Below are 26273 nucleotides of genomic sequence, written 5' to 3'. Positions count from 1 at the left end.
CCAGACTTGCTGATGAGGGTCGCTAAGGCTTGTCTTTGCTGCTGCTGTCTCTCCAACTACCTTGGTGACTACACTAACAGGTTATGAGGCCACAGCATCCCACTGTTATTTTATTTCCTCTCAATTATCAAAGTGCTGTTTTCTAAATCTCCTTACACCTAACCGCGTTTGCAATAATTTTTCTTACCTGTCCTAATCCTCCTTCTGTATTGAAAATGTTTTTTCCAGACCCTGAAATTTTTTCCTTGTTAATCTTGCTCTCACTGTGGTATATTCCTCTGACTTGCTGTTTGTCTTAATAACGACCATTAAAAGGCGTCAGAATGTTGCTCCAGATGAACAGTATCCTCAGAAGAACGTTCCTTCTCCTGCAGTAAAACAGTGCTCCTCCTACCATTTATTTTCCATCATTGGCTGATAGGCTCCTTTTCTGGATATCATTTTGCCTGAAAAGTGCAACTGTTAGAGAGCTCTTAAATGGGTTGCTTTCACAGCAGCACATTGAGTAGAAGGGGACTGATCTTGCCTCAGCAAAGACAGGACTTCTCTGAAAAGGGGACCCTATATGTACTCTGCATGCTGCTGATCTGTGCAGCACATCTACTTCCACATTCAGCAGCTCTGAAGGCTGATTCTGGAGTTTCATTCCCCAAGCTGCATGGGAGAGGATGAAGTCCTACTTGTCTAAAATGTCTCAAATGTCAAAGCTGGAGCACTGGCACCACCACTGCTGGTAGTCCTTGATGATCTCAGCATCAGTTCAGTGCTTTTTTCCTTTTTGGTAACTAAAAATGACCTGGGGTGAGCATGAAGAAATTATACACATAACTCCTGAGAACAGGCCAACTTATCCTTGGTAGAACTTAACAAGAAAAGTAGAAATATACTATGTTAGCTGAGCAGCCTTAGAATACTTTACGATTACAAGGTTTGACCTTCAGTAATGCAAAAATGCTGAATAATTCTGAAAAGCAATGAGAAGGAAATACGGTGACTGTCTTCAGAAATATCTGACTAGCACATAATGCTAGCCATGTTATGCCAGTTTAATTATTTCTTTATGGAGATGATCGTGGGAAATTTTTGATTGTTGGGAGACTATGCCTTCACAAATTCTTCCAATAAGTCTGAAATAAATCTCTTTTGGATCAATAAATTTCTGACAAAGCTATTTTTAAAAAACAAAGACAGACCTGGCTGTCTTCAAAGGTTTCTCACGCTGTTAGATTTGCTGAAACAGGTAAATATGATCTATCTAAATTTTCATACTTTTGGGAGCTCAATTTTTTGAAAAAAACCCCAAACTTATTTATCATTCCATCTAGAGAAGAATGAGGTTATCTGGAATGTTCCATCAGTGTCACTGTCTTCCTCCAGATGAGGAGAGAGGAGAGAGGTTTCAAGCATGTCAGTGGTGAAAAGTACCTCTGGGTACTTTTGGTACAGCAACTGTTGCCATGTCAGGCACACCACTGGATACTTAGTGTGCAATATTTTCATGATCTGCGAAGAAACAGTAAATTCCTCCATACATGAGCATCAATCTGGAAAATGTTTTGCAATGCACTAGAAAAAGTTATCTTCATGTACCGCAGTGCTATATGTGGCATGACATGAGACTGTCTTAACAGGTGGTGAAATATTTTCTTGGCAAGCTACCAAACCATGCTGGAAACCTTTGGTTTTGTTTCCCCAGGGATCCATTACATCAGTTCTGTAATGAAGGTTGACCTGAGTCTGCAGAGAGAAATCCTATCCTTGCTGGACATGAAGGAGTCTCTGGGTGGGCAACATCTTCACCTCAGTGCATGCTGGATCAAATGTGGGTGACTCTTTCTAGCCTCAGCCAATTCCTTTCCAAGAAGTATCTGTGGAAATGTGACAGATCAGACTGGAGGAGGCAGTCAAGATTAGGCATCTGTATTGCTACTTTGAGCATATGGACTAATTTAGAAGCCAGACTGATAAGACACAAAACCACTAGTAGCCTGTCTTGTAGAGATAGTGATGTAAGTGGAAGGAAAACAAATTAACCTGTTTTGACGCTGTGAGATGAGAAGTAAGTGATCTCTGTTAATTTACCCATGTCATGAATGGCTGTAATCTTGTCTCTATTTGGCATCATCTCTGCATAGTTACTAATGTAAATGTAATTTTGTGGCTTAGGATGTGGATTATAATATTAAAGGCAATCATTAGAAAAATGTATTATATCAAATCAAAGTATCTCTTTTATCATTTTTTTCCTTCCCAGCAACTCTGACAATTTCTTCAAAAACTTTTATCTGGTTCTTACTCCACACTGAAGAAACTGATGTCATTCACAAATTACCTCTGTTTGCCTTCTGTGATGAGAAGTAACATAGAGATATCTATAATGCTATCAAATGAGATTTTCCAACTTCATATCATTCTACTGAAAGGACATATTTTGCCACTAATGCTCTCTACCTACTTAATGCCAAAATCCATCTATTTTATTAAAAATTGGTTCTGTTTTATTTAATCAAAATCAATAGGAAATATTGTCACTGATCTTGGAACTGCAAAAATCAGATACAGCAGTGGGAATATAAGCGGAAATAGCCTGAAAAGCATCACTGTTGAAAGCTAAATTCCTTAAATTCTGTGATCCACTGGAATCATATCATCAGAGTTGAATAAACAAGACTCTGCCACATATATCTTGTGGAACTAAACAGTGGGAAGATGCATGTGCACTTCAAAGTCTGTTATATTGAATTATTGAACAAGATCTTTTTATTTGGCCACGTTTGGTTTTTTTTAAAACTGCCAGCAGCCAAGAAGAACACCATATATTTGCTGTGATAAATCCAGAGAGACAGTCTGTAAAGGAAAAAGTTGTCTTTTTCCAGGTAGAATTTAAATGTTTGATTAAGAAATGAAACAGTAGTAGCTACAGATAAATTAGAAACTTATATTTGATATCTCTCTTCTTTGCTCAGAAAAAGAAAAATTAATTTAGAGTTAACACATTCTCTGTTAGGTATCACTGCTGAGGACTTTGGGACAATAAATTATCTTAGTTTACTTGTGCAAGGATGAGCCTTACTGGCCCTTTTGTACAGGAGGCTGAATTGTTTATTGTATTGTGGTTCATCAATGGCAATTGTTTCGTATTTGATTCTGTGCTTTTTATTCCTTGGAAATACGGTGGAAGAAAGTTTATCAAGTGGCCGCTTAAGCCTTTTTTTTCTTCATTCTTAAGTACTAGGAGTATCAAGTAAATAGACAGCAAAAGAACTAGCTGGTCACCAGGTAAATATAGCCATCAGAAGTTAAATTATTAATCATGTCTTTTGGCAGGATGTTCAAACAACTTGAGAGGATGGTCCTTTGTCCTCAGTGTAATAAAGGGCAGAGGTTCAGACAGTCTCTTGCTTTGAAAAGCTTGCAGCCCAAAAGTTAGTAGATCAGGTAAATGAAGTTGTTACATGAACAAACTGAAATGCTATCAAAGGCAGTAAATAAAATATTTCTTCTATTGTTAATGTTTTTTGGAGGGAGCAGTTTTAAGGAAAGAGTCTGCTCAACAGTAAGGGTAGAGGACAAGACAAAGGGTAGTAAGAAAGTGGAGGAACAGGTAAGATGGAGGGAAATAGGAAGTAATGAGGAGAGTGTGAATCTGAGTGGACAGCTAGTTTCCAGAAGGCAAAGACACACCGGTCACTATTAGAAAGCTATCCAAGTACTTTTCAGCTACATGACTAAGTACAGGCAGAAACAACAGATGACAGGATTTTTATTTTTTTTTTTTAATTCAGCAGAGTAATGTTTTGTTTTATTTGGGATTACGTAAAGGACACAGAAATTCAGCCAAGGATGTCATTGCTAATTATTCAGGCAGTTAAATTTAGACCTTATTCAATCAAAAGAAGTAATCAATCTTTTCAAGAAGTATGAGAGCAACGATAGCCAGAGAAGGGCAAAGAGATTGTCTTTGCAGTTCTTTGAGATGCCTTTTTGTCTCGTTCTTTCTCTTCTTTATAGGTCTAGTGCAGATGTTCTGAACACAACAGATTTCTGTACTGCTATTCACAGGAGGATAGCCCAGAGGTTAAGATGCTAGTCTAGAATAATCAGATTTTGGTTTATGATTAACATTCTCTGAGCCTGGTGTAGAAGTTACTTGCCTTTTCCGTACCTTTTTTGCCCAATGGTAAAGTGACCAAAAAATGCATTATTATTGTATTAAACAATTTTGTGAGGAAACAGAAAACTCAAAAGTTTGAGGATCATAAGTGTTGCTATGGTATTAATAGTTCAGTTCAGCAGCCCACACATAGGCTGCTTGAGTTGTATCCTGCCTTGCCTCAAGCTATGTCATGTTTGCCAACTGCACAGAGGTGTTTGAGACATCCTGTGTGATCTGAGATGACTATGGGAAAGCAAACGAATCAAACCTGTGATTTCTCAAAGTTGATTCTTTGTTTTTAGCTTGGTTCCTATTCTCTCATAATCATTTGGCTCCCACTTAATTCCTTCTTTGATTTCTCACTCTTTTTTTCTCTATATATCTTGGTCTATGTTTTTTATTGTTCCTTTCCATTTTGTTTTCCTGTTTAAGCAACATTCTATGAAAATCACCTGTCATGCACCATTCCAGCATCTCTACCTTGATGCTGTCCTCTATTAGATAGGCTAGCCTCACATACAGTCCAGGGAACAGCTTCTTTATTGTTTGAAGCTGTACCACGTTTTCACATCCACCAGGGATAAGCACCTTTCAGAATACATACAGAGAGTATCTGATGAGCCCCCTTATCATGTAGGACCCCATAGCATTAAGTCTTGTGAAGTTCTTAAGTGAAAAGCAGAAGTCCCTTGCAGTACACTGACACAGCTGTTAGTATTCCTTCCCTTCTCATAAGCAAAATGAGGCCTTTGTAAACTTGAAAGCTCATCCTTCATTCTCCTTACATTTCTACTGCCCAGCAAAGTTTTACTGCTGGACCTGTTAGGGTTGTACTTTATGCAGAATGGTAACCACCTGCTATTGTGTCAAATTTTGCAAGGGTGCATACTTCCATGAAAGTAGATTTCATTTAGATGAAATTTGCTGGATGGTGAAAAGAAAAGGGTGAGCAAAGGTCTGCCTATATATTGTGGTACACTGCAATATGCAGGTCAGTGTACTCTGTAAAGTACTTTCTGGTTTTAACCAAATGACCAAGGACTAAAGTGGAAGTCTTTGGCTTCATTCCAAAAGCAATCATAATCTTGTTTATTTTGTGGATCTCTTTAGAGCATTTTTATACTATCTGGGCAATGATGAACAATTAGATTCTGTGATTTGCAGAAAGGTTACTATGATCATCTCTCATTGCATAGTGTTTACATTTGTCATTTAGGCTGCATTTCCCTCTTACAGTTTTGATTATGAGAATGTAGCTAATCATAGTGATTTATGCTTGTCTACATACTATTCAGTACTCTTCTCATTTGTTAAGCAAACTGTTATGATGCATCATGGTATTTTACAGTACTCAAAGCACCAGCAAGCAAAAGCTTACAAAAAATTAACAAAAGAAATCATTTGTAAGAGAAGTGCACCTTTTTGCTTCTTTAAGCAGTGAATACCTTATCAGAGCTTCACAAGCAGTAGGACAGTCCATCAATAAGAAAAATCCACTGGGTCTATAAAATGTAAAGAGACAACATCAAGAATTGATTGAAATTCAGTTTTCGTGGTTGGGAAAGGGCTCTACAAGTACAAGTAGTAGTGCACAGTTGTCATGTATCTTCCCTAGTCATCTTGTTTGAGGGGGTTTGGAGAGAGATTCGTTAGATGTTAGGTCCTTATTATATCGACAATTAGTCTGACCCGTAGAGTTGTCTTAATGCTCTTCCATACTGGAGAGTGCCTGGTACCTAGCAGCTGCCCTCTTCCATTACTCAACATTTCATGCATTCACACAGTTCAGGATATGACTTCTCCTTGGCTTTGTACAGCAGAAATTGCCTATGTTACACATTAGGATAGCAATTGTGGAGCTGCACAATGCCACTAAATGATACATTCCCAAATGCAGTTTACTGTGATGGCCTTTCTTCTAGGATATGATCCACTGTGTCAAACTTGAGCAATAAAACTCAACTGTAAATGGTGGACAAATTAGCATTATTGTGCCTAGTGTAGGAGAAGACCTAGGAGGGGTCTGAGGAATCATTACCAGTACAATAATAAAGATATAAAATACATTACAGGACAGTGAAGATTTTATGTAATTTGATGAATGATCAGTTGTTCTATGTGTCATTAATAGTGCCAGTGTGCACAGAATAAAGGACTGGTAACCACAGATAGCCTAAAGCTGATCTGGAAACCTGAGCTAAGTTCAGTCATTTTATAAGATTAGTAACAGAAACCAGCACCTCACAAAGCAATTGCTTTTAAGTGAAGAGCTTTATTGTGGTGTCTGTGTTTTCTGTGGTAAAAATTTCATAGGAAAATGCTCAGTGTCCTGTATTAATCAGGTTTTCAGGCTTTTGAGAGTCTGTCAATGGCAAAGGGATTTTTTTCCACAACCTTGCAGCAGATATTAATGAGAACAAAGGCTTCAGCAAACATTTGTCACTGTCAGCTGGTGTTTTTTCAGGAACGCAATGGTGAAAGAGCAGCAGGAGTACAAGGGCAAGGCTGAGTTCTTGAAAAGCGTATGACTATATAGCATGGAGAGTATGAAATTCAGTCAACTGCTTAGAGAAGTGATTGAGCCTGTTGCATTAGAACTATGCTGAGATCAAAATATTCACAGCAGAACTGAAACTGAGCAATACACTATGCTATTTCAGACACGGGAATCTTAGCTCTGTCATAAAATGGTAATTTATACTTACTGGGTGTGTTCAGTACTAGAGAAAAAAATTAACAGGTTTTTAAAAAAATCTTGTATTTATTATTTTTCTTATTATGAAAACCCATCTAATTTTTAATCCTATAGTGTAACAATATGTGCTAGTTTGAAAACAAACCAGTGGGGGATCACAAGTCAGAATCATAATTTAATAGGAAAATTAAAATAAATGCAATAGTACAAGAGTACTGACACAGTCAGGATACAACCTGGTACCCTGTTAGTCAGGGTGGTGGTAGCAGTCCAGATGAAGTGGTTGTGTTGAAGTGGTGATCCTATAGAAGGGTCTGGTCTTCACCTGATGGTTGAGTGGTAGCTCTTGTCCTCTGGGAATCCAGTAGGTAGGGTTGCTTGTGCTGTTCCAAACCCCAGATTATATCCAGAGGGGAATGCTTGGCTCCTCCCCCTGGGCAGAGCATCTCAGAGTGGGATGATGTAATTCTGTGAGTCATGCAGTGGGTCCTTGATGGCTCATTAGCAGAGATAGTACCCAGAGGGAGTTATCAGGGATGAATCATGGTAGGAAATAACCACTACCCCCATGCTTTAACAGCTTGTGAAGATGATAATAGAATACATGCTTTTGGTTACATCTTACACTGTAACCTAGGACACAATATCTAAAAATATCTCATTGCCCATCTTCTTTTTCTGACCATATTTTGAGATTTCAATGCTCAAGTGAAATGGAGGCAGAAGACTGTAGACTTTGACATCATGACAGAAAAAGATTGGTTTTGTTATTAAATGCTGCCCAACTAGATTTTGGCTTGTTAGATATGAATGTTACCTCTTTGGAGGAGGCTTTCTGTTAGCTGGACTAAACAAATAGGTCCATAAGCTTTATACTTCTATATCTGTAATCCACTGTACTGTCTCTTCCTGCCTGTCTTTGCAGCAGAACAACTAAGCAGCATCCTTGTAATGATTCTCCCTCTGTTTTCACTTCAGCAACACATGTGCTAACTGTGAGGAGGTGGGAATCTTGTGTAGCTTCAATGACTGTTGAGTATTCTGTTTCTTGTGCTAACACCCTGCTGTCATGCTTGAGTGAAAGTCAGTATATAAGTTTTGAAATTAATTCTATACCAGGGTTTATACTTTAATATGTTATCTTCCTAGCCAGCTTTAATTTCTGGAACAAACAGGATTTCTTAAACTTTGCTCCTACACTTCTCAAATACCAGCTGGGTATCATGGACTGTGCATAACTTTTCTACTTTGACACTTTTTTATGATTTTGTGGTATTGGACACTTTGTATAGCATCCCATAACATGAAAAAAAAATTGTCTTTTTAAACATGGAGGTGCTTGTGGTGCTTGTGTGGGGTTTTTTGGTGGGGGGAGATGGTTGGTTTGGGGCAGGATGATTGGTGGGGTGGAGTTTTTGGTCTGTCTGGAATTACTGTCAGGCTCTGGTAAGCCTGGGGCCATGTATGTTTGCTTTATAAGTTGACATATACTACTACATAGTTGGTGAAGTTAAAATACAATCATGCTTACTTTGAACTTGACTCACTGTGTTTCTTTTTTTTAATCTCAGATAAGCATTGTTTTGTATCATAAGAAGCTTCTTTCAAAGCTTCTATTTTATATTGGCCAAATACTTTAAATTTTGTGAGCATTTTCTGATATCCATATGATGTTTTGCACAAGGGTAACTTTAAAATGATTTCTCCTGCATGGTTGGTTTTCATTTTAATCAATTTCTGCTCAGAAGTACCATTGTGAAACTCCTTTGGAAAACTGCACATATTAGTCATGCAGCCCTAGTATTTCTTTTACAGGTTGTAGAAGAGTATGGTATTAGGTAAAATAAAAAATGTTGTGGAATTGTGTTGCAAAAGGATTGTGGAACAGTGTTATAGATCCATGAGTTTGCATTAGTGAGATCCAGAGCACTTTACTGTTCTCAAAAAATTTTGGACAGGGAGTCCATGGCAACAGTTTTGAACTCTCATAAGTGTTTGTCTTACTTTTCACACTGGGGTTATTCTGTTATACCCTAAATTGTGCTACTTTTGGCAGATTAGATTAACTTAATGTTTTCAGTATTTTAACGATCCGGTTGATTTCTGATGAAGTCTTCTCCTAGGTAGCCCTGTCTGAGCAGTCATATCTTCCTGCTCTGTGTGGTTTTGAACATGTTGGTTGTTCTTTAAGAATACTGATATGTGACTGGGGATGATGCATGTTGGGATGTCTGATGAGGTCAGTTCCTGCCCACCCTGCTGCTGCTCTGCAGGAAGCTGAGCTGCCCTTGAGGCAGCTCCTGGGTGGCCACAGCTTACATCAGAGATTCAGTTTCAGGGTTGTTTGTTTTTTATTTAATTTTTATTTTTTTCTTTCCTTGAACTGCCATAGTCTTAAAAACCTTCTTAGGAGAGGATGCCTAGGCCTGTCAGGGTGGTAGTCTCAGGAGGTGGTGTAACACTGTCATTTTTGCCTCAAGACAAGAGTTTTCAGTGTAATCAAGCTTTTTCAAGCTAATCTGTAGTTTATTTTACTGTATTAGTTTCTTTGGTATGTTACAAGCACTTAACAACATTCACATTACAATCATTCTAAAACTGCTCATTTGAATTCAAGATCCTCATACAACTGAATGTATTATATGCTAAATAAAGGCACTTAGAAGACTAAAGGGGGTATTGTTTAATCTTACATCATCTGAAAGTTTTATTGAAGATGCAGCACCTCCAAATGGAAATATTCTTGACGACATTTATAAATTATATCAGACATGATTAATGTTCTTACTCAAATTTTGTGTGTTAGTGTAGAATTTGCCATATGTTATGTCAGTACCACATTGCCTGACAGTTCCTCTCTACATGTATTTACTTAATAGTATCTAAGTTTACCATTGTATTAAATTTAACTTTTACTTCATTCTTAATGCTAATTGGACTTAACAATTTAGTTCATATATTCTTAGCAACATGCTGGATCAACACTGATACTCAAGATACTTTTTTAAAAAATCTTTTTATGTCATTTTAAGAGGAAGCTTAGTGGTAGGTGATTTAGTTTTATTAAATGAAATGAGGTAGCTTTTATCCTAGTTTATTTTAATAGGGTGAACATGTTAATCAACTATTTTTATACAATCTTCGAAAGATTGCAAAAACTTTGAGTATAGAATATTTATTGAGATTCACCTCATGTCCCTTTCTTTAATTTTTAGAATTTATTTTATTGTAAATGATACAGACTGTTCATACACACTGATAGATGTTCTCAAACTTAACATCAAATGTTATTTCTCTGTATGGGTATGCTAAGAAAAAATAATGCTACCCACTTGTCTTCACTAAGTTCTGGACTCATTCAAGCCCTACAGGCCACCGAATGTTCAAGATCTTTGATTCCTCTGCTCTTTTTTTTTTCCTAATAACCTGAATTCAAATCCATAATATGGATTACTTACCACATGGACCTAAAATAAAATATTAGCCACTTATCAGTCCAGATTTCCTTTCTTTAGCACTTTGTAGAGCCCTCCAAGGCTTGTGTGAAACACAGTCCATCTACTCTTCTCCTGTCCTCATGGGCCACCAATAAACTGAGCTATTCCTGTTAATAAAGTTTATCCTTATCTAGAAGGGTGGTCAAACTGAGGCTTAAGGGGGAGGTTAGGCACTTGCTGCTCCTGAGCACAGCCTTCATTTTACCATCAGATGCTTTCCAATAACCTGTGTGTTTCAAATCCATTTTCTCTTGTTCTGAACCTAGTTCTACTTGCCTTTTCCTAACCCTAGCCATAGACCAAACCCTGACTTTAACCCACGTATTCCACAGAACAAGATGAACAATATGTTTAAAATTTATTTCAGTCTGTCCATGAGGTGGGGGTGGTGGAGTTAGAGTAACCCATATGTAGGGCAGACAAGCCTTCATCTGGCTTTAACCCTACTCCAAAAGTACTCTATAGGTGCTGATCTAACTGAGCAAAAATAAACTATAAACTATAGACTTCTGTTGACAAGAGACTTCCACTTTGAGACAGAAGTGCACAAACAAGTGCTGAAAGGTGGGTCAGTTTCTATGACTGTCAGCCTGGCCACTTTTCTGTTTAGACTACCAATGGTAAACTTGTGAATACAGCTAGGTTGGTTGTAAAAGGCTGAGCTACACATTCAGTAGTCCATGGAGTTATATGAGTGGGATCTAAAAGAATGTGTGAGGAATAGTTTATTTTAGCCCCAGTCTGCTCCACGGTCTCTATATGGAATTGTGGGGATGGGATTAGGGTTGCTTTTAGCAAAAGAGTAAGTGAACCCCAGTTTTATCTGTGTACATTGCATGACCTGCAGGACTTCCATGAGGGTAAATTTCTTTAACTAATGACAAGCCTCTGGCTTGGAACTTTTATATCCAACCATATGACCTATTTATAGTTCTGATTTGGATTGGGAAAATTGAGAAACTATTTTATAAATTATCTGGATTAAGATTAGGATTGGTGTTTGTAGAGGCTAGATTATAACAACTGCATCTTAGTTCAGCTAAGTATCTGTATAGAAATAGAAAACTGGAGATAGGATAAAAAAGCCCCAAACCAAATAGGAGGTAGGTGCTACGGGAGGTTGTTCCCTTCTGAGCCTTGCACTATTGGGCCTGAGTGCACATTTGAAAACATAGATGTGCGCCACTGATACGGAAAAAAGACTCTATAATGACAACTTTTGATGCTGTAGTTTGTTATCTATGTTATGAATTGCTCTTACTACAGTTAACATGCTTCTTGCTTCAAATGTAGTTTGAATGTATTGCCATGATTAGGAGGCTTACCTGGCAGCGACCTCTTTGAAAAGGCAACGTTGGATTTTCTGAAAGCCCCCGGTGCAGATCAAAGCCATGCCACAGTTGGGGGCAGACTCTTTGGCTCATTGGTGACAAGGAGCAATGTGAAGGCCTGTGATGATTCAAAGTGTTAAATTAAATGATTTGTCTGTAAAATTCTCTGTGATACTTACTAATATTTTATGAAGAGGTTGGAGATGAGAATGTATGAGATTTTTGGGACTAGTTATCTGTTTTAAAAGCAACCAGAAATGCCCACACATGCCAAAAAATGAACATAGTTATTGGCAGCAAAAGGCTACTCTATGTCTTTTTTTCTTCTCTGATATCATTCTTTCTGTCTTTCTGCTGTAATTATGCCAAAACTTCCTTGCACATGCCATGTCCACAGGTAGCATTGCGTCACTTTCATGATCATCTTGACGTCTGGTTTCCACAGTAGCAATGCTCACCACCCCTTTGTGCAGCCTGATTTTGTGCTGTGAGACTGGCTGGGCTTGGGAGAGGAAGGTGGTCTGAGAAAGAATATGGTACTACTGGAGCTGTACATTCTTTGTTTTGAGAAGAATAGGTAGTAATGTTTCTGTGTTTATTGATATTATCTGCTAACTGCTACTGTTTCAATTTTGTGGGGCTTCTGGGTTTTGGTTTTGTTTTGGTTTGTTTGGTTTTGTTATTAACTGTGCAAATAGATAGTTTGGTCAATTTGTAATGGGAGAGCAATCTGAACATCAATATGTGGGATGGTTCATTCCCACAAGCAAGTACTCCATAAAGATCTGGGGATTGCTTTACAAGCAGGGTGAAGCCTATTTGCAGCTATGTTTAAGTCTTCAGTATTATAATGAATGGATGGCAATGGGATTTAATAATAGAATGCATTTATTGTGGTTAAATACAGCATAAAGCGTAGCTGTGTCAAATTACTTTTGAGATTGCTGATTGAATAGCACTTATTGCTGAATTATTGTAGCATACTTATTATCTAGTGGACGACAATTTACTTATGAATTAATGAGGGGAGCAAAATGAACACCAAGTTTTAAATAAGCATCAGCCTCACAGTTCTTTAATTTTTAAGACTTTATGTTGAAAATCATGCAGATAAGAATAATGTTAATACTGTTCAATGTAATGAGAAGAAAAACCTAATGAGGTTTTTTTTCTTTCTTTGTCTGAGACAGACAATAATTTGTAGTGCCAGCAAAATTCTCTCATTCCTTCTTGCTTTGAAACCAAGGGAGCCTTTGCTAAAAGAAAAGTTGTTTCACTAAAAAAAAACAAGAAACATTCTCCCAAGGACTCCATACTGGGGAGTATATTTACACACACACACACCCCCACACCATACTCCTGCTTTTATCCTTTTTTTTATTTTGACAAAATAGTGTCTTGTGGGAACTTTGGAATTGTAGAGCATGAAACACCCCGAAAAGTAAAATGCTATTTACACCTAACTGCAAAAACAGAAGTGTTGAAAATAGCAGTGGTTTTGATTTGTGTCATAAATATTAAATTATTACTTTTCCTTTCACTATAGGTACTTCAAAAACTAGGAAAAGCAGATGAAACTAAAGATGAACAGTTTGAAGAATATGTTCAAAATTTCAAACGGCAAGAGGTCAGTTACTTTTTCAGTTTCTTTAATTGCATCTTAAAAATGCAGTATATTTAACTTGTTGATTTTGAAGAAGGTGTTGCAGGGGAACAGGTAAAATTTTATTTTTTGGTAGGTACAAGATTTTGTTCTGCAATTTTCAAACAGAGATAACAGTTGTATTTGTGCTTGCAGAAGTCTAAAACATGGGCTGAAAATAAAAGGACATTTGTAGTCATATGTAACATCATCATGCTTGAACTGCTTGAGATCAGAGTGACAGTACATTTTCACTAGTAATTGAGAATAGAACCCAACCTCAATTAAATGCAGCTTAGTGCTTGCCTTCTTACAAAGAAAAGTATTTCCTTGGTTTCATTTTATGGGTTACTTTCATCAGTGCTATATAATAATACTGGTTTTCAAGAGTGAATAGATTAATAGTTTCAGATTGCACTTGTGTTGTAAAGCTCCCCGTGGGTGCTGGGGTCTATGGTGGCAGTGCTGATGAAGCATAACTGGGAAGCAGTGCTCAATTACTCTTAGTGTTATAAACACAACACAGGAAAGCAAAGATGCTCCAAGGAGTTTATAATCTACTCCCAACACAATCCTAAATTCTAACCCCAATTACTTGTTGCTTTGTTGGACAGACTTTTTGGCTCTGAGGTGATGAATTGCAATTTATTACGTAGTACCTTTCTAGTACAAATTAATGTCTACCATGAACTGTGGTAATACCGCCAAGAAAATAGTCTTGTTACATAAGAATGAATTGACATATCTGTTGTCTTCGTGAGCTGTTATTTAGAGGTCCTATAGAAAGGCACTGGAGATGAGAACTACTCCCACACATTTTACACAATGTAAAATTTGGCTCATGTCAATGTTTGCAATTTCTGCTCTGAATCAGTCCTATTCTACCAAATGCACTTTTCTCCTTTCTGTGTAAACGCAAACCCTGCATCCTGACTGCTAGAATGCTTATTAACTCTTTTGTCACTTAGCCTTTATTTTCCTCTCTTGGTGTAGAAGAGAGGGAGGTTTCAAGAGCTATTGAGCTTTCCTCTTCACCAAAGAGAAAAATACTGGGAGGTAAAAGAATCTGTTTCTCTGAGAATGGTAGTTCCTTCCCCAAATTTCTTGAGGTCAGGAAAATGGTGGGATTCAATAGAAGCTTTGAAACCCTACAGAGAAGTTATATTTTCCCTTTTCTTCCCCTTCCACTTTTCCAAGTCTTCTTGACTTGACTTCTTGATTATCCAATGTTGTTGCTTATACTTGTCCGTACCCCAGCTGCTTGCACAGCTAGTAACCGTGTTTGTAGAAATAAGGTACATCTCTGAGGGGTTACTTTGGTGTAGGAGCAAATGGAGTATCCCCATGAAGAAACAGAATATGTGGTACTTTTTTCTTTTAGTTCAAAATTCTGAGACAAAAAAAGAGGGGAAAGAGAAAAAAAATCCTTTTAAGCAAAATGATGTCTCAAGTATTGGGGTTTTTTGTCCTTTACCAAAAATTTTCTGTAATGGTGATTTTAAGCTGAAAATCTTGCTTAGGGCTAAGGAGAATCTTAGCATTACTTTCTTTTTATTTCCTTGTTCTTTGATATACATAGAGACAGTAACAAACAGTAAAGGACTTCGCAGGAACTGCATGATGCTACATCCTAAATGCGAATGTGGCTTGGGACCAGAGAGGGAATTGGGTTGGGAGGAATGACTGCAAAGGGAACTACTACAACCATCATGACAGTCACATGCAGATTAGGCTAGGTCCACTGACACACCAAATGAGAGAGAGTGTATATTTACTGAACTAGTCACGCATGCTTACTGTGCTTTCAAGGAGTTCTGTTGTGCTCAATTCTTCAAATACAAGGGGGAAAATGCTGCAAAAGCACTGTTTCTGCCATGTTCACCAATAAGAAGCATATAAATAGTTTAAATTTTCTGAGTTTTGTCCATGCTTTGATCTACAATTTATTAACAATGCAAAGGTATGAAGCCTAACAATGTGCCTCTGAATTATCAATCTTACTGATTAATGCCATGCAAAACTGCTGTCTTCTGTGAACTCAAGCAGCCATCTCTTCTTGGTTTACATTCAGTCCTGCTTTCAAGTTCATTCTGCAACTCTAGAGGCTTTAGATAAAGAAAAGTCAGATTCTAGATATTAAAGCATAAAAAGGCAGTCTGGTGGATTTATCCCTGTGCTGAGGTTCACCAAACTGTTGATGCGGGCCATTCAGGAGGCTTGCAAGAAGAACCACCCCTGTTAGAGGCTGTCCCATCTTTTTCAGGTCCCGCCAGGATTATTTGTCTCCATGGTGGTCACTGACCCAACAAGACCATGACAGAGGAAGTTTGAGAGGAGGTCCAAGTTTTGCTTTGTTTCTTGCAATCTCACTTAGCAATGATTTTGTGGGAAGAGATGGAATAAAGTTGAGTTACAAGCTGTAAAACCTGCCTGCAGAGGCACGTGGCAGCACAAAGGAGCACGTGGCAGCACAAAGGAGCACATGGCAGCGCACAGAGGCTTGTCTCCACCAGACCCTGGTGGGAGGAGGTGTCACACAGTAGACCCTTATGGAGAGGAGGCTGCCAGGAGCTGGCAGAAGGGTGAACAGCGAGTGATCACCCCATAGAAGGACTTTTAGGAAGTGTGTTGCATCACGTAGTGAGGACTGCCATATAAGGAAATACTGTGCCTTAGAAAAGTGTATAAAACCAGCTCGTTTCTTTGAATAAACGATTCAGATTCCCTGCTGGTCTGGGTCCGTGCCTCAGTTGCCGACAGATTTGTCTGTTCCCTGGACACCTCACCTACCCACAGCTCATTCTCAGGAACACTATCACTTCAGTTCTATGTCTCTTTGCAAGTTGTCTCTTGCAGCTGGTGCTATGTGTGCTCAGGGGTCCTGGAAAGCTGTGAAAATGGTCTATTTGTCTTATTTCCCTGCATTACTGAGCCTGCAACACTTGAGAGGTCAACTAACCTTAAGTATAGAATGATCTTTTTATTACTACTCTCCAAAGATAATAAATGAGGACTCCCAGTTCAGCCAACTGAAAGGATAAAGGAAAGAGCATAGTGCTCATTATCCAGCAAACAGAAAACTGAAAACCTGAAATTTTTGCCTGAATAGCAGATCAGATGGTGGGCCTGTACCGAACTCAGAAGAAGGCTATATGTAAGGATACATGCAGCAGATCTATCTGGAGAAAAAGGTCATTTATATTTCCCAGTCATCCATTCCCATCTCTTCCTGAATACAGTTGGATAAGAGCCTCTTCTGGACTTGACAACCTGCAGTTGAATTACCCAGATGAATCACCGTGGAGAAACTGATTTATCCCATGTCCAGAGAGAACAGAGCATAGCTGCTTTGCAGAGCCTCAGGACTTTCTCTATCAAAACCATTAAGCTGCTGCAGCTGATGCCAACAGTAAAAACATTTAAACAATGAATACAGCTGTTTTTCATCTTCCACTTAAGTTGTAAACTGAAAATTCCCACTCTAAATCAAAGCTTGTGGAACAAACAAAATGTATAAACTCATATATGACAGTATGACACAGACTTTCATTGTATTGCAAGAAATTTCTTGAGATTTAAACATTTATCTCTGCATAGCTAATCGTGAATATGCCCAGCCTCTTAATCAACTCTTAAGTTCAGAATGAGGGAAAAAAGAGAGAATTTCTGCATAATTCTCTCAGCTGTGAAATTATCATCAAAGGCTATTGAGGATTTACCAGAAATTCCATCTGTATTCTGTTTTTCAAGCAATTCCATTTTACATGTTCTTTTTTTTACAGGAAGTACAGTAGCAATTACCTTTATCCCCATGTTTATTTTAATGACTCACAGTCATTAAAAGTCACACTTTATTGTTCTAAGAGAGCAATATTCTATTTCATGTATATGCATATTTATCTCTCTTTATTTTTCTTTTTTATAACATGTAGTTATGAGACTTCTTTTACTTTACAGACTACACTTAAAATATATTTTAGTGCTTAAACCCATAAACATTATGTACTGTATATGTACACACAGGAGATCCACCAGTTGCTACTACAAAAGCAGCTTCCCACGCCATGTTGTCAGAAAAAAAGCAAAATGTCAAATGCTGTTGTTGCTAGTTTATAGAATTAGGTGAAAACGAAGAGCCTTTTTTTGCTGTTGTTGAGTGATCAGAACCTGCTTCTGTGGACTGTTTTACTTAATGTGCTCATAGTAAGAGCTGCTCATTGGGTGTAATTGTTATGGTTCCTGAAAAGGCTTATCCTGTCCAAATCTTTTTTCACACAAGCATGCTTGGTTGCCTTACAGTTGTATCATGACATTGTCTAAAAGTTGGTCTTTTGAGACAATTAACATTTTTGAAGTGCTTTTTTTGCATCAGCTGTGCCACTGCTTTTTTAAAACCTATTCGTGAATTAAGATACCCAAGATGAGATTCACCACCTATACAAAGGCACCAGATGTGCCTCACAGTGTCCCACCGGGCCCCCAGACATTGCTCTAGAAAAAGACATATGGTTTTGACCACAGCCCTGTATAATACTTGCTGTCTTGAGTACCATGTGGCATCTCCAACTGCAGACGTGTTTTGGCAGCTGAACCCTGTGCCTAGAGAGTGATCCAGTTCCAGATTGCAACACCTGAACATGGGTTTCCAGGAGTTGGGTGTTCCCTGATGGTTGTGCTGAACTGGGCAGCAGGGTCTGGAGAGCAAGGCAACAACCAATCAGTTTTCTGGGGGCATCTGTGGACCTTAATGTCTCTGATCAGCCCTATCTGGGTCCCCTAATCCTGCACGTGGACCCAGGAGTCCCATTTTAGCTCAGCCCTTGGCATAAGTTACACTATAGACTCATTCCCATGCCTAGGGAACCCATGTTTCAGCTGCATGTCCTGCTGCTACCATCTGGATCTCTCAGACAAACCCTGGACCTGGTTCAAACCCTCATTAGATTGAGGGTTGTCAGTGAAACCTCTTACCAGTCTCTGTCTCTACCCACCTGTCTCAGACCCTGCAGGATGGCACCCATCATTGAGGGTATAGCCTCCACTGGGGTCACTTGTGGTTCCTGGTACAACCCCACCAACTGTTGTGAGGGTTCTGAGTTAGTTATCTAAATCTTGGCATCTGTTGCCACTTGCAAGGCCCTAGTGTGTCCCCCCTGGCTTCCAGCTGCTGTTCAGCAAAGCTGGTAGGTCTCTAAGGACCAGTTGTGTTTGCTATTTGTGGATGTATCACAAACAGCACTAGATAACTATACTGAGTGAATGGTTTTGACTACAAGATTTTCTTAATTGCTCTCCTGACTTCACAGGTTGCTCTTGAGAGGTATACATTGGCTCTATGAAAAGGAGAGATACCCAACTCATGCAGACAGTGATAGGTGTTTTAATCTAGAGTTGGATGAAGGACATGATTAAGAAAGGGAGCTTCAATATGTCTTACAAATATCAATCTCTGTTTTACAAAATCTTATTTTCTCTAGGAATTAGTAAGTATCTCATATATCTATATGACCATTTTTAAACCTATCTTATGCCCTTTTAGACCCCCCTCATTTTACGGATCTTGTACGTGGTCTTGAGATGGATAAAATAATCCAGGCAGTTAACAACAAGTGTGAACTTTTAAATTACTCTGAATGGGTGACACTATTTCTCCTTAGCTGATTCTCAGATTTTCTTGGTTGTCTGTAGAATCTCATACTAAGCTGCAGGGGATCCGTGGTACTTGTTAAGCTGAAACTATTATGTGTTCAATACAGTTCTGTCCATATGAGACTCCTTTGCTAAATAAAAGTGATACCAAGTGTGTCTGGTAGATATTCCAAAGTAAACCAGACAGAGAAAAAAACAATCTAGTACAGTGGAAAGGAGCTTTTTTCTGTGAGCCAACAAGTGTTTACATTCAGGGGGACTGAGTCTAACAAGCATTTGGGACAATCCCAAAGTGTACTTCATATACTGGATGATCCCTAAGCCAAATACACTCTATACAATGTATATATACAATCTATACAAATGTACAATGTATTTTGAGACCATGGGAGGGATTTCTCTGCTGATTCCATTCCATCCTGAAATGTGTGTTTAATAACTATCTTATGTCTTCAGGGCCATTTTTCCCAAGACAAGAAGAAATACAGTGTCCCATTAAATCTCATTTCAACCTTATTAATTTCCAGTCAGGCAAGATATCCAGGAAGGTGAGGCCCTCGATTTTATGCTACAAAATTATCTCTGCATGGACAGCCCAGATGCATTTCAACTGATTCCTCACTAAAAAAGAGAGAGCAGCTGATGCAATGTTTTTCTTTTTTGATTCTGACCATTGATTGCTCCAAATCCAGAGTCCAAACCATTGTCAAACTGTGCGAGTTTTGAGTGCCCCATATAATATAAGTTCTCATTTGATAGACCAGAAAGTAGGAGTGTACCAGTAAACACCGTGAAGGGACAACATTAAATACATGACAATCTTTTAAAAAGTACTTTTTAAAACCTGTATGTAACAGTTTGCAAGATACGCATAGTCAGAAATACAGTATTTTCATATAATTATGCCTCTGCCTATTATGCCTCTGCAGCTTTAGTAACTGTACTAATTGTTTTTTCCCCAGTGCAGTTGAATGTTCAGAGTTACTTCTGACTATTTTAAAAGGAAACCTGTATATGTTTCTTCAGGAGCCCCTTGGGATAACTGACTGTGGGGATAGTTGACATAGCCCAGCTCATGGATTGAACATGATGCAGCTCACAACAAACAGTTCTGGACAGTTTTCTACCTGATCTGTTAACACATAGCTTATGTATGTTATTTACAAATGTAGTTATGGGTATGCAGCTGTAGCCATAAAGAGAGTCACAAGTAGCTGTTCAGAAAGTCTAGCTTGACATGAAGTGTATATAGATTACTTTTAGACGTGGACTTGTAGATTCTTGCTTCCTCTGCAGACCCCAAATTTCATTAAAACCATTATTCTGGGCCCTACTTTGAGGACATGATTATACATAACGGATGATGTAGTAACTGTGAAGGTAGAATGCTTTGAGGGGGGAGGTTTAGTTGTGAGGCACAGTTGGAATTTCACTTAAGGTGAGTGCCACATATTTTTCAGTTCAGTCCTCATCTGAAACAGAAACCAATGGTTCAGTAAAAGGGTTGGTTTAGTGTCCCTGCAGGCACAGAGCTTTCTCAACTGCCTACTGGGAGTCGCTACTAACACGAGGCAGAGCTCCCTGGTTCTTGCCTTTAGAGTTGGTTTGGGGCTTTTTTGAATTAGTCTGAATCATATGAGAAGCCTGTTTCATTTGATGCAGTTTACATCAATTCAACCTGCTACTTAATAACTAGAACTACAAAATTCTTACTTTTGAGCCTTCCTAGTGGCTTGGCCACAAATTTGGTGCTCTCCTGGAAGATACTGTTATGCCTGAAACCTCTGTGTTTCCAGAGAAGATTCCAAAGCCAGTTTTTTCAACTGATGCACTAGACAAATATTCCAAAACCCAAATCTCTTAGAGCTTAGAAATAAAAAAAGGAAATCCATTTCTTTAAGAAAAAAATTCCAAAATTTAGGAGACAATTCTAGGGACTATAAGGAACCTGATAAATGGTAAACTAGAGTATTCTGGCAAGCAGATAGATTTCATATTGAATTACAGATTTCTCCAAGTGGCCTCTTATTTTGTTAAGCTTCTCATAATGTAATAGTTATTTTCATTCATACTACAGAGTTCTGTAAAAGACATAGCAGTAAATAGTACCTGAAGTGTTTATGAAGAGAGACAGCACGGATCTACACTGTGACAAGTAACAGCACATTACAATAAAGAATGTCTTCCAGGTGATACAGAAAATATTTTCTTTTCAGCTATTTCTCTGATGTCTTAGCAACGAAATGAAAAAATTTCAGCATTAATTAGAGCTGCTTTAATAATTGCCATTTTTAATTATTGTTGTTATTAGTATTATCATTATTATTATTTTGTTATTATTTGTTATGAATTACCCTGTACTTCAGGTTCAATATTTTCAATCCTCTTGCCTCTCACTAAATTGGAGTGATATATTTGGGTTTTGTATGTCATTCATGTGCTGACCTTTCCTGGAAAGATGTATTGTGTTTATATCCCATATGTGACATGACAGAAAAATCAAACTCTTCTGTTCTGACTGGAAAGCTGTAAATTAATGATTCCTGGCAAATAGGTCATCCAATTACAACTTTTGTGGAGGCAAGGTGGTCTTTAATTTCTGAGTGGATGCAACAGTTTTTCTAATCCATTAGGAAGCAAAAGCTGATTAGATGGAAACTATCGGGTTTTCGTTTTCATCATTAACTTTTTTTAGGTCTCGTCTGTCTCACAGCCAACAGTGCTGTGACTCTTTTTCTTAATTCCAGTGCTAAGATATGCCTAAATGCTATGAATTGAAAAGAAAACCAAAACTAAAATACCCAAGAATCAGTAGTACTGAAAAGGCCTAACGCTGCTGTCAGGGTACGTAAGGCCTGCAGCTGTAGATTGCTAGATCATGAAACACTGAACCTTCTTATCTCACTGAGTGTATGAGTCTTTACCAGCTATATAATACTGACCATATAGTGAGACCAGAGAGTAGAAACATGATAGGCTATGTCATTCAAAGCAACAAACTATTATCTGGGACATTGCTGTGAAGAGCTGTGTTGACTTTCACAAAGATGGATGTTGGTTTGGGTTTTTAGCATGCCTCCCTTGCTCTTATGTAAAGTTAAACAGGGTTATGTAATAGATTTTTGGCAATTAGTGTATTGAGTTTGATCAGATGAGCTAAGAGCACTGATTTTTGGTGCAGGAGTCTGGTAGAACATGTGTACTGTTATCAAACAAACTGGTTGTGAGAAGTTTCCTATTGAGACTTTCCTCTGGAGTTTCTTACATCTTACAAAACTCTGACTCGTTTTACTGACTTATGTAGAACAAATGAAAGAAATTATGAAATTATAAAGGAAGCATCAGTGCTGTCTTGGGAAATTTCATTATAGAGGAATACAACATTGGCAAAAGGACACCTGCCTTTCATTCTCCCTCAAGAAGCTGCATCTCATTTAACAAAATTCATGGCTTTAATGAATATACTTGGAACGGTGGTTTCAGAGCCACCGGATGTTTTCATTTGATAGACCAGAAAGTAGAAGTGTACCAGTAAACACCATAAAGGGACAACATTAAATACATTAAAATCTTTTAATACTTTTTAAAGTATTTTTTAAAGTACTTTAAAACCTGTATGTAACAGTTTGCAAGATGTGCATAGTCAGCAATGCAGTATTTTCATCTTATGAATTTTAATTAGTCTGTTAAGTGATAAAAGTATATCTGTCTTCACTAATAATGATTTTACTACAGAAAATGTGTAGACCAGCAGCACATTTTTCAGAATTCACAGGGCTGAGGGATTTTGATGCTAATTTTTGTTTCTGGTATTTTTAGAAAGGTCTAATTTTGTTCTCATTGAAACTGAGAGATTACCTCTCAAATTAGTAGGAGCTGGCCCTTGCTCATGGATTTTTCAGTGTCACACAACACAACAATTGATAATGAGGGAAAGTTCATATGACTCTATCATGCTTAGATATTTCAGGTGTTTGTGGCCTGTTAACCTAGACTGAGGGAGATGCATATTAAAATTATTCTTTTGAATGAAGTGTCAGAATTCATAACAGCACATACAGCAAAAGATTTACATCATGTTTTACTGCTTTGACTTTTTCTTACACAATTCCCTGAAGAGCAGTTGCTGATGATGCACAATGCTAACCAAGCACAATAGATCTAACAGTGGTTTAGGGTAAGAGTTGTGAAACTGCACAGCAGTATAGTTATAAACATAGCATTTGAGCAGTATGTTTCCTTGACATTTGTTGTGTGCTGCTTAGTCCTAGTGACAAAACATCATGTGTACGAGTAAAACTGGACATGAAATCAGCTAAGGAGGCTCTCAGCCTTCCAACTGCAGTTTGCTGCTCCCAGAACACCAGAGATTTTGTAATAACTAAAAGTTGTTACTATATGGTCACCTGTTCAGCTGGACCATGACAAAGAACCAAGTTGCTGTACCTTCCATTTTTACCACAAGAGCTCAGGCCAAAGAAGGTATGAAATGGAAAGATAACTTCTGTGCCTTCATGTGACTTCTCACAGTACTAGGGATCCTCCCAGGAGGAGACTGGCATGCATAAAAGGGGAACTTCCCTCTAGTTTCTGCCAAATATTTGCTGATCCTCCTCTTCAGACATGAGATCAAGAAATTTGCTCCTGGGTACAATCTCCTTTTCTCTGTGGAAGCACTCATCACTTAATGCCGTGGTCCATGGAAAACAGACAAGTTCTGTCATCCCCCTGCCTACTATTCAAGCACAGAATGAAGTTAGCTTCTGCTATGTTATGTAGCCTGAAATAATGTGTTGTATTGATGCTTTAGGGTAGTACTTTCTGCTAAACAGTATTAAAATGTACACATAATATTTTCTTAAAGGACACAACATCAAGCTACTACTCCAGAACTTTCTGTTGTCCTATAAGTAATTAAATCTGCATTTTAATCCACTGATACTCAACCTGTCTGGCCCTTGCTTTGATATGCAGCTCTGATTCCAAAGCAGGGGAAGAGGTTGCCTTTCCTTGGAGCATCAAATATGGTCCCAAACCAAAGAAAGGTCAGTGGGCTGGCTGCTCCTTCACGCTTGCTGTTACCCAGCAGCTTTTCAGATACCACCCTGCTGAGTCTATTTCTGTGCTCAGCATTTAGTCAATTAATGGATTTGAGAGCTGTAGGTGACTTGTTTCAGGATCAAATTAGTGTAAAAAGCAAGCTTCTGTTTGTTGAATCCATAAAGTGAATTCAGTCTGCTTTCTAGGCCCACTCAGGCATTTTTACCCTCCAAATTCTTTAGTATTTCCAGGACGTTAAACAGTTGCTCAGTACACTACTGCAGTTTGAGGGATGGGGGTGGGGGCTGTTGTTGATCCCATTCTAAAGGCCTACAGTTCCCTTCAGGAAGCTGAGAGAAGTGAGTTTGGTGGGTGTAATCTGCATTGTATTGTGTGTACTGGTTAGACAAGTATTTTTTTCAGAACCACAATTTGGACATGGCTGCAGGTATGATGAATTTTAAGCATCAAATAGCCCCTATCACCTGAATTTCTTATGATCCTCTGTGTCTGAATGCTTTGAGCATTGAAGTTGCTGATGGCAAATCCTCTACTGACAGAAATCCTTTGAGTTAAGTGGAGTTGTAACAGCTTATGCCTTCTGCCTTCTAAAGTATTCACTTTATTCACATGCACCCGTTAGATTCTGATTTTCACATAGAAAATATAAGAGAAACTCCAAAGCAGTCAGTCATATTTTGCTGCTGACTTTTCCACATGGTGTAGCTGTATGTGAGAAAATGTGACTGCAAGCTGATATTCCTGTAGTTTCCAACTGCTTAAATAAATAATTTGAAAGATATTGGAAACTGGTAAATGTGGACTGTTTCAAAAATCTTCAGGCTATTGAAGGTGGCCTGGACAGCATCTTTTTAGCAATAAAATATGTGTGTAGCACAGGTTTCTTTGCAAATCCTTGGAACTGTGAAGTCCAACTTGTGATACAGTCAGAGATAAAGTAACAAAATTCATTGTGTTTTCTCTGTTCTGAGTTTTTCAAACATTGTTGGTATAAAAAAAAGATAATTTTGATGTATTTGCCAAAGAAACAGTCGAGATTTGACAGTAGACTGCAAGATGCACTAATCAAGCAAAACAAAGTAACTAAAGGTACTGTATTTTAATAGTTATTTGCTTGCAAAATGTTAAAATGTTAGAATACTTGGGAGGTTGTTTGCAAATATAGTGAACAACTTGTGTAAGGGTAGAACTTCCTTCAGGTCTAGACTGGCCTCATTTGAGTAGTTTCCAGTGGAAGTTCACTGTTTTTGATTATACCTCTTCGTGTTTCAGATTAGGCCATAGGCCCAGCTGACTTGAACTGCACCTTGGCTGTAAAATACACCTGTCTTTCTTTGAGTGGAGTTCTTTGCTGCATGGACGATTGAAAAAATAAACCCAGAAATTCTAGCCTAGAGAGTACACCATGCCAAGCCTCCTTTGCCAGGCCCCCTCTTCACATGAATCTGTGCATGCTTGCAACATGTGGCACTATTAATCAGATAGCTCCTGAAATTGCTTGTAGTTGTTGTTTGACATACTGCATGCATGTTTCAAGGCATTAAACATAACTGACGTGTGTTTTCACTTCCATGCTTTTTTTTTTCTTCTTTTTCAGGCAGAGGGTTCCAGACTCCAGAGAGAACTGAGAGGATATTTAGCAGCCATTAAAGGTGATTTTTAAGTTTTATATCTTGATTTCATTAAGCAAACTTTTTTTTAAAAATTGAGACAAGTAAGCTTGTTTAAAGTATACAAATACAAATGCAAGTAAGATTCTCTTTAACCTGATGCAGGGATTCTGCACCTTCAATGTCAACTCATGTGTACAGTCTTGCATCCTCTACTGTCCTTTGTGTGCATCCTCCACTGCCCAGATTCTCACATTGCATGCATTTTCAACACCCACAAAGTCTATGCACCTTGTTATTCATCTTTGCAAATGCTAGAATATGAAATAACTCATGCAAGGCAAGGGATTGCTTGATCTCCACAACTGTAACATTTCCAGGTTATTACTAGTTGGGTGATGAGCTTTCTCCAAAACCACACTCCCTGTGATAATGTGATTTCTCATCTATTTACGGCTGCTTAATCCATTTTTTTAAAGTTTAAAAGTCAAATGTGATGTCTCTTGATACTACATTGAAAATCTAAGTAGCAGAAGTTCACTAGCCAGTGCTTAAATATCAGAGATAAGTAAACAGTCATTTAAATCCTACTAGACATTTGTAAATCCAGCACACTCAACAGAGCACTGTAT

At 38.2% G+C, this 26273-nt stretch overlaps 1 protein-coding gene across 6 annotated transcripts in view; it reads left to right on the top strand.

Annotated features, from left to right (window-relative positions):
- Window positions 1-26273, top strand: part of AMPH (amphiphysin) — a 142760-nt gene that overhangs the window by 59246 nt on the left and 57241 nt on the right. For all 6 annotated transcript variants that reach the window (XM_042043152.1, XM_042043154.1, XM_042043153.1 and 3 more), the window contains exons 2-3: window positions 13226-13306; window positions 25629-25683. In XM_042043152.1, coding sequence (XP_041899086.1) covers window positions 13226-13306; window positions 25629-25683 — 136 coding nt within the window. The remainder of the gene's footprint in view (window positions 1-13225; window positions 13307-25628; window positions 25684-26273) is intronic.

This window comes from Corvus kubaryi, unplaced genomic scaffold (genome assembly GCF_017639235.1).
Source record: "Corvus kubaryi isolate FWS band 111438036 unplaced genomic scaffold, C.kubaryi_AGA036_p1.0 37398, whole genome shotgun sequence".
Lineage (NCBI taxonomy): Eukaryota > Metazoa > Chordata > Aves > Passeriformes > Corvidae > Corvus > Corvus kubaryi.
The sequence above is the reverse complement of the archived record's forward strand: the minus strand, read 5'-3'. Positions and strand labels throughout refer to the sequence as shown.